The sequence below is a fragment of the Vicia villosa genome, linkage group LG1 (genome assembly GCF_029867415.1).
Source record: "Vicia villosa cultivar HV-30 ecotype Madison, WI linkage group LG1, Vvil1.0, whole genome shotgun sequence".
Classification (NCBI taxonomy): Eukaryota; Viridiplantae; Streptophyta; class Magnoliopsida; order Fabales; family Fabaceae; genus Vicia; species Vicia villosa.
Window position 1 is genome coordinate 152,441,135 of NC_081180.1, and position 13,960 is coordinate 152,455,094.

Here is a 13,960-nt window from a genome sequence, read left to right on the forward strand (position 1 = left end):
GATGTTCTAGGAAAAAACTAGTTCTAAATAATGGTTTTCTGTTGTGCCAAATGCCAAAGCCAAGGATTGCTGCTCACTGAGTCACACTTCCATACCCGAGGCAGTGATAGACAACATCCAAGGTCTTCTTGCTCATTCACTTCAACCTATGATAATAAGAGAACATCAACTGAAGACGATTCTTAGTCAAAATCAGTTAGTGATCAAGGTTTTTTACCAAATCATGGAGTCCATTAGTGTCCCTAAAGACCATCTTTGTACTATTCAGGAGTTGCAACTACATTTGGGTGACTGGTATTACATTGATGGTTCTGGACGTGAGAAATGGCCTTCATCATTTTCAGAGCTATAATATTTAGCATATCAAGGAATTGTAAAAAGGCATAGCAGTGTGTTTAGTAAACATGATAAACCCTAGATTCATATTACCTTTACTAGAGAAACTACAAATGATTGTTTTACGAGCCACCAAAAAAGTAGTTCAATTGGGTGCATGCTCTGATCATCCATCAAAGCAAACTCAACTTGTTTCATATGGTGGATCTTACACAAGTTCAAGTATGTTTAACAGGATGCACCTCAGTTTGTTGGTTTTACTCGTGGGAAGCTGCACGAACTAGTTATGAAATCATACAAGAGCAATGAGTTAGCCGCTGCTATAAATTAGGTTTTAGATTTCTGAATCAATGCAAGACAACCAAAGAAAGATATAGTAAATCAAATATATTGGAAATTAGGTAATTTTGGTCTTTCATATTCCTCCCCACCCCCATTATTCTCAATCTCTGTAAAATTTGATTTTGTCTGCTTTTTTATTTTTGGTTTAAACTTCCGACTGATGTGTGTCGCCTTGTCTTGTGCTTGTGTGGGGGAAATGTTCACTAGATTAGACTTATTCTGGAAATTCAATTCAAGCGGTCTTATTATTTTCTTGTTTATTGTGTGTGTTAGGGGCATGTCAATTTTTATAAGGCGACACACGAGCTACCAAAAGAGCTCGGATGTTAGTTGATGATAGTAAAGAAGACATCGGTTTGGAAGATGATGTTATCATTAACAAGAATGAACCCACTTTTGAAGATCTATGTGGTGATGCTACTTTCCCTAAAGACAAAATTGGTATCTCTAATTCTGAAGTGAGAAGCTAGGGCTCATTGGATGGTCCGTTATTGGCACGAACTTTCCATTTTTTGAGATAAACTATTGTTTTTTAACTGGCGTGGCGTGACACGTGACGTGCCACGTAAGCCTCCGTTAGTGGAATCTAACGGGAGAGACCTAAAATAGGGACGAAAAATATTGCGAGCACTATTGTTTGAAGAAAAAATTTGTAGGAAATAAAATTGAAGGTTGCCATATTTATAGGGACCCCTAACATATTTAACCCAAAAAAAAACGTTTACTTCATTTTTTTGTCCAAACCAAAGGAAAAATAAGCAACTTCATTGAGTTTCTTTGTAGTCCGTAAACAAATCTTTATCGTTCATTTATTGAGTATCAACACGCAAGACAATGTCAAAACATTAATACACAAGAAATATTAATGATTCGCATGAAATCGTCACAATATTAGAACGCTAAAGTCACGTTATATATCTAAATCACTAACATTCTGATCACCAAACATTGGTAATAAAAACATTAGGATGGAAAAAAGTTACACTTAAAGAAACGTAAAAACAAATAATCTATTGTCTTTATACATGATAAATTATTTTTATTTTCTAACCTTTGTGAATTTTAATACAGAAAAAAATAAATGAGAAGTCATTGAGAACATTTCTACCATATAAGAAAAATGATACATTTGGAAATCACCATTCTACTCGTCTCTATTATTTTTACACTTAATAAATTTGTTGGTTTTTTGGTCTTTGTACACTGAATTGACATATTATATTATTAAACAACTCTTTTCATTACTACTATATCACATTATACCCTTTATTTTTTCTCAATCTTTCTCTCTCTTCCTATTCACTTTCTCTCTTCTCTGATACATTTTAGCATCTCTTTCTTTTCTTCTTTTTTTTTCTTACACTCATAAACTATTTTTTATCTTCATCCTATTATCTTCCTCATCCTTAATCTTCAAGTTGTAACAACTTTGTCACAACAAGACTGTCACTTTCACTTCTTCATATTACAACTGCTAATGGTCAGATCGAGGTATGTTGTTCTTTTCATCTATCTAACAAAAATATGAATAAGGTTTTAACCATTTTCTATGTTTTTTTATGTTATTATGTTTTAACTTTCAGATCAATGGTGGCGGCAACGGGTTATCGGCAATTAGTGTGGTGGTGGTGAAAACGGGTTTCTGGTTACGACTGTGGTGGTGGTCAGTTTCTAAAAGGTTTTTGTTTGACATTTTAAATTTAGGTTTTGATCTGATTAATTTTCTTAACTGATGGTTAACTAATTGTATTTAGGTTATTCCGTTTTAACATTCAGATTTGTGGTGGCGAAAACACATTACCAACGATGAGTGTGGTGGTGGTGGTGGAAATGGGTATTTGACGACGAGTGTGGTGGTGGTTGTTCTATGGTTAATTTATAAAAAAAAAAATATTGGGTTTACACATTTAGTTTTATGTTATTATTTCTCGATTTATATAAAAATGTTAGTTTTTGAATATATGTGGCTTCAGTGGAGTTGGAATCAGGTCAACATGAACCCTATCAACACAGTATTTGGTTCATTATTTTAATATTTACTCGTCATACCCATATCTTTGTAGGTTGTTATCAGTTATGGAGCATCATGGTATGCTACTACTTTTCCATCTCTTATGTTTAATCTAAATTATTGAGCTGATTGAACACCAGGCGTTTGATGTTGGGACTCTTATCGAAGCCGCTGATTTTTATAAACTGAACCATGTAGTTTATTATGTTTTGAAATTTAGTTTGTTTATTTGGATTTGAATGAATGGAATTGAAAAACTTATGAGAACTTGCAGTTTGCTGTGTATTTTTTTGTTGGTCAAATCTGTCATGAGGTTTGAAGGCTTGCTTTCCCCCAGTTTGTGTCTGCAGCTGTGTTAGCGGCATGGAAAACTTGCAATTTTTCTGATAATCTAAATATGTTTAACAACTGGATAGTCAGGAAACTACCATTAATATGACATGGTCCATATTTCACATTAAGAGACATGGCTATATTTTAGTTACTGTTGAAACATTTCAGAGTAAGTTTTATATGAGAATGATAGAATCTAATGTTATTTTACACTTATCTCTTGTCTCATCAATCAAGTCAATGTATGTTATGTTAGATCATGAAAAATTATGATAAATAGTGAACAAGTTTGATATGAGACAATGACTTATAGTTCTGATATATATTGAAATCGTACATATGGGACTCATAATGCATATATATTTATTCAAACAAACCATTCCAAGCTTGGTCAGGTCGAATTGCAGAGTTAAAGGGCTCTCTATTTGCAGGTTATCCTCTATGTCTATATGGGTATCTTCTCTATTGAAAATAATATGAGAAAGGAGTGCACAATTGAATAAAATCTTTTCACCATTAGTAGATGATTTCTTTTTTGAATGAACAAAGTAAATTTTCATGTCTTTCTGAAATGTTCACATGTGAAATCATTTTAACTTAAAAGCTAATTTTCATACTACTAATATCTTATTAGTAAAAAAAAAGTTGTGGATCATTATTTTAACTTAGAACCTAATTTTTTTTGTGGATCATTATTTTAACTTAGAATCTAATTTTCATACTACTAATATCTTATTAGTAAAAATCAAATTTAAATGGTTAATTTCCGTTTCATAAATGCAATTTGGTCAAACTTCTTTATATCACATTTTTCATATCGTTTATAAAATAATACATCACAAATAATGCACCCGGGCGACAACACAGATCTTTGACTAGTATGGTAATAATAGTATACATAATCACATATGAATAAATTTAAATTTTTATTCTATATTTTTAATTGAAGGAACTAATAATTTAAATTTTATGCAATAATTTTTACTGATATATAAACAAACGATATTATTATATAATCAAATAAATTATAATCAAATAAAGTATTTTGGAACTAAAGTATTTTCTACGCCTATTACAATCAAATAAATTTTTTAATTTTTACACAAATCAAATTTTATATTAAAAAAATTAATTATATAATGATGATATTTTTGTATTTATTTTGCATATTATATTTTTATATGAATTTTATATGCCATTTATAAATTGTAAAAACTAAATTTTCTCATAACCGGTCAAACAACCGGTGAAAACCTTTAAACCTCAAACTCTTATTGATACCGGTTTAATCTTCGATTTGATTTTAATTACCTTGCTTTTAGTTCATTAACTTAATTTAAGGTTTTGTTTAAATCCTTTAACTTATTTTATTATTACGAAAATATAAAGTTATTGATCAAAATATTGAATAATAACGAGTACATGAAGTTAATGATCAAAATATTGAATAATAACAGGAACATGAGATTACTGATCAAAATATTGATTAACAACAGTAATATGAAATTATTGATCAAATTTTCATTAATGATCAAAATTTCTTTCATTTCATTTTTATTATTACATTTTGGAATCAATGTGCGTATCACACCAGTACCCTTGCGAATGCACGTGCAACACACCAGTATCGTGTGAACGCACAGGATAACAAATGTATGTAACAGGTAACAGATAAGTACTATGTGAACGCACGAGTAATAAAAGCGGAGGTCTACATAAGTACTTGCGCAGACGCACAGTCCAAATTTGATATTTTCTATTTTATCACATTTTGAAAACAAAAGTGTGCCTACCATACTAGTACTTGTGCGAACGCACGAGTAACACACCAGTACCGTATGAACACACAGGTAATCATACCAGTGTCCGTGCGAATGCACTGGTTTTAACATTTTTTTTAATGTTTTAAAGTCCAAATTTTAATAAATACAACATTAAACTTAACTCTTTTTATCATTATTTTTTTTGGACTTTTATGTAAAATTATGTTTCTACTGATTTTCAACTAATTTTAATTTTGAATATTTATTTGTATAATTTATTAAACTTTATAAATTCTTTTATTATTACAACTCTATCAATCTTAATTTTTTTTTCTATTTTTCACAATTGTTTTTTTTTACGAATTATCATGTGTTTAATAGTTTTTCTTAACAATAGAAGTTTTTAAAAACTTATACAATTATCTTGCAGTCTATTTTTTTCTAATAATTTTTTAATTTAATTGAATTCTCAAGACAAATTGGTGACATATCTGCAGTCTACACCAAAACCCGTGCGGACGCACGAGTTTCCACTAGTTAATATATAAGATTTTTCAACAAATTTCAACATTTTATCTTCATCTAAATTCACAAGAATGATGATGAAGATGTTTCAGGATTCTTCTTCAAAATTGTACTGGTAGGTTTAAAAAAAATGTGAAATTAGAAAAATTTATATTTCAATAAAAATTTAATGTATATAAATATTTGTAAACATTCATTTAATATATATAGGAGGGATATATTTACTCCAAAATTAAGTATTAAACACTTACTCCAAATCTTAACCATTCATTTTCATTAATCTAATGGTTTTAATTGATCATTTAATCTAATTATTTTTGGAAATATTTTTTTATATAAAAATTTAATTAAAGCCGTTGGATTAATGATAATCAATGGTTATGATTTGGAGTAAGTGTTGAACACTTACTCTTGGTGTAAATATAACCCTCCTCATATATATATATATATATATATATATATATATATATATATATATATATATATATATATATATATATATATATATATATATATGGGTGGCAAAACAGACCGCCTCGTCTCGCCACATCTTAAACCCGCAAAAAAAGAGCGGGGGGGCAAGCTTGCCAAGTCGAAATGGGCCTAAAAATCAAGCTCGCCCCGCCAAGGAGGCGGGTTGGCGGGCGTCGAGCTTGCCCGCCAATTTTTTTTATTATTTTATTTTTAATAGATTAATATACATTTTTACCTTTCGATTAAACTTTTCACTTAATTTTTAAAACAATTTCTTATAAAGCATCTTTTAAACAAATTTTACTAAAAAAAATGTTGCATATATTCACAAATAAATGTATAAATTAAATCATCAAGAATTTGAATTACTAGAATTAACTAAAAAAAATCGGACTTAAGGCGGGATAAGCTGAACGAATATGCGAGGCGGGCTTTGGCGGGTGACGGATTTCGGTTAGGCGAGCGTTGGCGGGCAGAGGATTTTGACGGGGCACGCTTGGGTGGGCGGCGAGACCAAAATACCAACCCAACCCGCCATTTTATGGCGGGTGTGCGGGCCTGTATGACGGACCACGACCCTTTTTGCCACCTCTCTCTCTCTCTCTCTCTCTCTCTCTCTCTCTCTCTCTCTCTCTCTCTCTCTCTCTCTCTCTATATATATATATATATATATATATATATATATATATATATATATATATATATATATATATATATATATATATATATATATATATATATATATATATTAGGGGTGGACAAAAGAAAACCCCCCGATAATACCCTCCCGATCCGAATGTAATTTTAAGCGTTGGGTCGGGTTGTCACGGGTCTGCGAGTTGGACGGGTGAATAGGGTAAATATGGTCGGGTTCGGATGGATAAATTGGGCCCGTCGGACCCCGAACCCGACCGATGTTATATTATTATTATTATTAAGTACTAATTAATATTATTATGGCCCAACTCAGTGCAAAAATGAAAGGCCCAATCCATTAAATCAGAATTTTCCATGAACACAAAAATTTTCCTAACCCTAAACACAACACAACACAAATCATCGTTCATCACTTGCATTTGATTCCGTCACGTTGAAACTCTGTTTTTAGAGTAGTGGTTTTTCTTTTCGTTCTCTCCATTTGGTGCAAGAGCTTTATGATCTTTTTATGTCAAAATGATTTAGCTTTATGATATTGATTAAATGGTTATTATAACTATAATGTGTTATTTCTTATTATATTTTCAGATCAATTGAGAGAAGAAACATTTTCGACGAACATATGCAACTCAGGTGGTTAATTAATCTAAGCTTAATGCTTTATTTCTTGAGTGCTTTTGCTGCTTATATTAATTTATGTGTGCTTAATGTGTTATTGTAAGATTAATGTGTGCTTTTGCTGCTTATATTAATTCATGATTCATGTTGTGATTTGTTACAGAAGCAAGCTTAGATTAACCAAGGATTTAGTTACAAGAAGCTACTTATACATCCTGTTTTCATCAAACAAGAATTCAGTTAAAGAAGCAAGCGTGGACATTTTGAGTTCTTGATTTATATTTAATTAAAAAAGGTAGTTATCTATTGTAACTTTTATTGATATGCACTGTTATGTGAATTAGTCAGTAACTTTTATTGATATATGCAAGAAGTTCGATATATGCAAGGAGCTGGAAATATGCAAAATAATGGTATGTATAGACTAAGTTTTATTCATATGATCAGGTGTATGCTATGTTATGTGAATTACTTTTGTGTTATGTGAATCTTCTCTTTGAAAAAAATTATGCTTGACAGTTTATCAGTTTGTGCTTGACAAGTTTCTTTGTGATTGATAGTAAAAAAAAATTCTACTTTGTGTTCATTAAACTTCCTCCTCTCTACTAGTGCTTCCACAATAGCATTACTTCATCTTAAATTAAATCACCATCTCATTTATTTTAATAATAAAGGTTAATAACTATTACTAGTTCTTAACGGTATCCTTATAAAAACATTAAGGATTATTAACTACTATTTCTAAACTGTATAGTTGATTGTCTAAATGATAATTTTAATAACTGTTTTAATGCTGCTACTGATGCAGGTCTTATATATAATTATGTGAATCTTTTAAAAGCCTAGCCAAATCTTATGGTTTGTTATACTTATGTGAATCTTCTCTTTGTCTTCTCTTTGCCGATATGGTTTGTTGTACTTAGGTGTGTAGTATATTGAGAATCACAAAGAGCACAAAACGATGTTTTACCGAAACTACTAAGATGTTGATGGACCATCAAGCAAAGACTGATGAGAATATTTAACATCATTCCCAGTAGTACTGGAGCTGCTATGGTGAGAATATTTGTTTTGTTTTCAGACTCTTTAGCACTGCTGCAATTTTTGTTGTTGCCATTATCTGGATTTGGTTTTAACACTACTAATACTTGCAGTTTAGTAGTGTTGTGTAGTAAATATAATCATTTGTCTTATCTTTTTCATATGGTTTCTTGTTTAATACATGCCATATGTTTATAGGAATTGAAGGAAACGGGAGAAAAGGATTATGAAGCTCATGAAAGATAACTCATGTTTTATATTAATTGTGCTTGGTTGGTTGTGTTTGTGTTGGTGCTATTAAATTTAAACGGGTTGTAGTAAATTTGAGCAAACATTTATGTGCTCAAAAAACATAGATTTTATATGGTTCTTAGATGTGTTTGAATTTTATTTTAACAAACTCTATTTGGCTGTGTAAATGTTACTGAATTTGAATTACGTTCAGTTTTAAAGTTTGTTAAGTCAGTTTTAAAGTTTGTTAAGTCAGTTTTAAAGTCTGATGAATTTGAGTTTGAGTTTGATTCAGTATAAGTCAGTTTTAAAGTCTGAATGAAAATGTTTATAATAATTTTTTTAAAGATAAGGCTCATACTCTTATAAATTTTAAAACAGTACATGTGTGAATAAATTAAGGCCCAGTTCAGGTTCTAATTGGGTTTGAAATTTGAGTACAACAATTGTGGATAGATTGTTAATTTGAATAAAAAAATTAGAAAAGAAATTATTGCATTTTGTTATTTGGGCTAGATTTTCAATTGGCCCAACACTACTTGCCATCTGAAATAATCCGACCCAGTTACCCGAATCGATTGAACCCGAACTCAAAAAAATCGATACTAGGTAGGGTTGAAATTGGGCCACTATATGTCACCCGTGGGTTGGGCCGGATTGATGTTTTAGCCCCGAATCCGACTCTACCCGGCCGCCTGTCCACCCCTAATATATATCAATTATTTGTATAACTAATAGGTAAAGTTAAGTGTTTTTCTATAAAATACAAAATTATAGTTGTTGGGGTTCGAACTCATGCACAATAAACTTTTTTTCTTCACTTCTTCAATAACCAAGAATTAAAGTGAAATTTTTTTATGACATTCTTTATTATCTCATCTTTGAAATGGGGTAAGATCTCTTTATAGTGTTTTCTTGAAATTTTGATAGGCATTGCATATATGGTTGTCAAGTGTAGGAATATCAATGTCCCATCCCAAGGGATTTTCCACTTCCAAAAAAAGACTCAAGGGGTACCGTCCTAAGATAGTCAAGACTCAAAATGCATGTATTGTCTTAGAGTGTGTTTGGATGAGGTAATTAAAAAATTTAAAGCAATTTAAAATTCAAAGCAATTCAAATGATTCAATTCAAATCGATTCATTTTTAAATTATTTTGTTTGGATGGAGTATTGAGATAATTCATTGTTAGATTTTTGGGGTATTTTTTATAAAATTTAAATTTTTTGGACCAAATTAAAAAATGAAAAAGTAGGGACTAATTTGCAATTTTTAAAAATTTGAAGGACCAAATTATAAAATTTAAAAATCATGAAGGACCAATTTGCAATTTTTTGAAAATTTTTGGGGTCAATTTTATAATTTTAGAAAATATGAGGACCAATTTGTAAAATTTAAAGAAATAATAATAACAAATACATTCCATGGAACATGAGAGGAATTTCAAATTCTTTAGTTTTTGGTGTCATTTCAAAATTATTAAATTTAACTTAGATGAAATACTCCATAAATTTCCATCATTTTAACAATTCTTCATTTTTGTATCCAAACAATGGATTTTTGTCAAATCATTTTAAATTCCCTCAAAAAATTACTTTCCTTCATTAAAATGCTCCATCCAAATACACTCTTAGAGTGTGTTTGGATGAGGTAATTTTAAATTTTAAAGGAATTTAAAATTCAAACCAATTCAAATGATTTAATTGAAATCCATTCATTTTAAATTATTTTGTTTGGATGAAGTATTAAGGTAATTCATTGTTAGATTTTTTGGGTCATTTTTTATAAAATATAAATTTTTTGGACCAAATTAAAAAATTGAAAAGTAGGGACCAAATTGCAATTTTTAAAAATTTGAAGGACCAAATTGTAAATTTTAAAAATTATCAAGGACCAATTTGCAATTTTTTAAAAATTTTTGGGGTCAATTTTATAATTTTGGAAAATATGAGGACCAATTTGTAAAATTTGAAGAAATAATAATAACAAATACATTCTATGGAACATGAGAGGAATTTCAAATTCTTTGGTTTTTGGTGTCATTTCAAAATGATTAAATTTAACTTAGATGAAATACTCCATAAATTTCCATCATTTTAACATTTCTTTATTTTTGTATCCAAACAATGGATTTTGGTCAAATCATTTTAAATTCCCTCAAGACATTACTTTCCATCGTTAAAATGCTCCATTCAAACACACTCTTAGAGATTCCGTCGCAAGTCTTACTACATGTCCGACCAGAGGGTATCTAAAGATCTCATCCATATCATGATATGTTCATTTAAAAAAGGAACAAGTCTAAGAAATAAATAACGGGCCTTAGAATTTCCCTATTACATTGCATATTGTGACAAGCATAGTACCACTTCAGAGATAATCATAGTTAAACTTAATTAGAGTATATATTTAACAACATGCAAGAATCAACATTATGATTCTTCCAAATAAATAAAAAAATAATAATTTAATTTCCAAAATCTTCTATTTGGAAAGAAACTTAATCTTGATATAAAAATTAGATGACCCACTGTCTATTTAAGAATTCACGTAGCAGGTTCAAAAGACACAAGATATAAGGACTTCCTCAAAAAATCTTAATTACTCTGTGTTTCATGAAACGTTGGGAAATTATTGCAACCATAATTTGCATAATTTATGCATAAGAAATTGTTTCAAACCATATGCGTTGCATAGGAAACTAATTGTTTATTAAAATATGCTTTCTTGCGGTAAATAAATACTTAATTCTAAACAAAAGATACAATATTATCAAATGATACTTGTCTTTCACAATATTCCACCTGGTTCCTCAAAGGACTTGATCACCTTTTCCATGTCAGCAAGCTTGTCAAAGAATCGTGAGAGGAAATCTTTGAATTTGTAAGACTTAAATATAGGTGGATTATGTTCATCGATAAGATCTTGTGCTGGCTCTATGAAACAATCACCTGAGGGAGCTATAAAAAATGCAACAGATGTGCGAGCATGACTTGAATTTGTTACAGCCCTGTGCTCAGCACTTTGTAGCTTACCATTACTGATTATCTGTAACCAAGTCAACAAAATTAGAAGAGTTGAATAAAATGATTTTCTATAGTTATTTATTAAGTGAAGTAACTTTATAGAATGTGATGTGTATAGATCAATCTTTAAGTGTACCTTTAAGGCATAACCTATATTGATGACAAATGCATGAGGAAGAGCGTCAACACCAATCCATTCTCCATCCTTTAATACTTGAAGACCAGATATACCATCTTGGAGTAAAATAGTGATGAGGTAAGCATCATAATGTTTGAGTAAACCAAGTGTTAAATTTGGATTAGGACATGATGGATAATGATTAGCAGAGATAATCAATGATCCACTAAGATCATTGTCAAAATGCCCACACTCTAGACCAAGCCCTTCACTAATCAAATTCATAATCCTCGAACCCAATTCCTTAATTTTAACTGAAAAATCTCCAACACATTTTCTGCAAGAAAATATATATCTATTAGAATTTATATATAAAGACATGTGTGAATCAGGGTGTAAATACCACAATTATTTGTTGAACAAGTGATGACTCCAAACATAAATGGCTTGAAAAACGATGTTTAATTATAAAAATATTCAAAACAATTTTCATTACTATTAATAATACATTATATGACCAAACTTTCACCTTTATCAACAAATAACCAATGCATATGTCCTAGGAGTGATTATTCACTTACCTGTAAGAAGCTGGATTTTGAGGCCACAAGTGTTGCCACTCCTCCAAAGGATAAGCAGAGTGTCTAAGACACTCCCTCCAATAATGAACCTTTTCAGTTTCATAAAAGTAAGAGCTAGTAAACTTCTTACATGTCTTAGTAGAGTCATCAGGATACAAGTTATGCTCGTACTCATCAGGAAACTGAAACACCTCCTTAAAAACACTCATTGTTTCCTTCATTTCATTTTCAGGAATTCCATGATTGATAACCTGAAAGAAACCAAACTCCTCAGCAGCTTTGATAATTTTCTGAATAGTATTTGTTCTATCACCATTAAATGCTTCACTGAGATCAATCACTGGGATGCTGTGGCTGATTGGGATTTTGACATCACCTGGTCTTGTTTCTGGTGGGAATATGTAGTTTTCAGGCACAGATTTCATGCTTGACCAGTTTGAAATATGCTTCTCCATATTCTTGATTAAACTTAGTACACAATGATAATGGTGAAGACTGAGTAGTAATACTATTCCGACCTTATTTATAAGCAAATATTTTATTTTGATATTCATTGAGTAACGAATGTATCTGGTCTACTGTACAAACCAGATACATTCATTATTCAATGAACCTAAAAAAAAGAATTTTTGCTTATAAATAAGGCGGGAGTACATCATATGCGATATTTATGTTATCTTTTCTTCGTAGCAAAATGCGGTGCATTCAAGCATGCATTATGATTTCAGGACGTGTGTTTTGGTTGTATTTGTTTTTAAAAGATAAGGGGAGAGATTCTTCGGAAGATGCGCCATATTTAATTTTTTTGGACTCATCCATGTGAAATGATATTGGTTTGAAAAATAATATTTCTTATTTTAATTTCGATATTGTCTGGGCAAACACCCGTGCGATGGGTTTGTTTGAAATATTACTTTTATATTAAAATTTATAATATTTAAAATAGAAAAATATTTGATTCAATGAAAAATATAATATAAATTTGATTTGATATAGATGAAGTTAAATAGCATAAATAATAAAATATATTCTCTTTTAAATGATCCTATATTTTGTATTCAGTTATATACTTTTAATAATTGAATAGAATGATTATGATTATTTTTAGAAGTGAGAATATATTGGACTGAGATAATTTTGTTAAATTTTAAATAATTTGTTAAAGTTAGACTAATTTTTATAGTCTGACCTGGCCTTTTCAAATCTTTAAATGGTCGGTTAACCTACTTAAAAATCTAATTCATTAAAAATATATTACAATAAGTAATTTATTAATTATTTATTTTAAAGAATAAAAACTAAAAGATTAATAATACTAAATTGTATTAATTTAAAGAAAGTTAATAATATTAAAAGATCAATAATTTTAAAAGTTTTTATTTAAAAAAAAAAATTGACTTGACCGTGATCTGGGTAGAATAAGTTGTAAATCTATAGTGTGTTTGGATACGCGTTGGAACTATCAAAAGTACGGTGAACTTTCACGTTAACTAGTAACAAACCCGTACATACGCATGGGTTTTGGTTTGGTACGGACATTTATTTATATAATATATTTATTTTAAATCAAAATTTTTGGATCATAAATATCATTTTTCGTATATGAAAATATTTAGATCAATAATAGATTTTTTCCCGTAAACAAATATTATTTAAGTTTAGGTATTATTTAGAAAAATATCTGGATCGATAATAAATTTTCATATATAAAAATATATTTTTTTCTCATATACCATTTTTTAATTAAAATTTTTGGATCACAAATACCAACTTTTATATAAAAATATTTAGATCATTAATAGATTTTTCTCATATACAGATATTATTTATGTTTAGGTATCGTTCACAAAAATATCTGAATCAGTTATAAGTTTTTGTATGTAAAAATATTTAGATTAATAATA

The 13,960-nt window shown here is 29.6% G+C and overlaps 1 protein-coding gene across 1 annotated transcript; it reads right to left on the reverse strand.

The window, feature by feature from the left end:
- Positions 1-10,945: 10,945 nt before the first annotated feature.
- LOC131644472 (hyoscyamine 6-dioxygenase-like) lies at positions 10,946-12,643 on the reverse strand. Its single transcript, XM_058914982.1, has 3 exons — positions 12,057-12,643; positions 11,494-11,812; positions 10,946-11,379 (listed from the first exon to the last, which is right to left on the reverse strand). Exons 1-3 carry the CDS (start codon positions 12,608-12,610, stop codon positions 11,122-11,124), a joined length of 1,131 nt encoding a protein of 376 aa, XP_058770965.1. The 5' UTR covers positions 12,611-12,643; the 3' UTR covers positions 10,946-11,121.
- Between the last annotated feature and the right edge of the window lie 1,317 nt (positions 12,644-13,960).

What these genes read in the sequence shown, in the direction of transcription:
- LOC131644472 (XM_058914982.1), bottom strand. Translation starts at nt 12,610, where the DNA reads ATGAATATCAAAATAAAATATTTGCTTATAAATAAGGTCGGAATAGTA. An exon ending in CAAAATCCAGCTTCTTACAG is followed by an intron (nt 11,813 to 12,056) that starts GTAAGTGAATAA and finishes ATTTTCTTGCAG; the next exon opens with AAAATGTGTTGGAGATTTTT. An exon ending in ATATAGGTTATGCCTTAAAG is followed by an intron (nt 11,380 to 11,493) that starts GTACACTTAAAG and finishes ACTTGGTTACAG; the next exon opens with ATAATCAGTAATGGTAAGCT.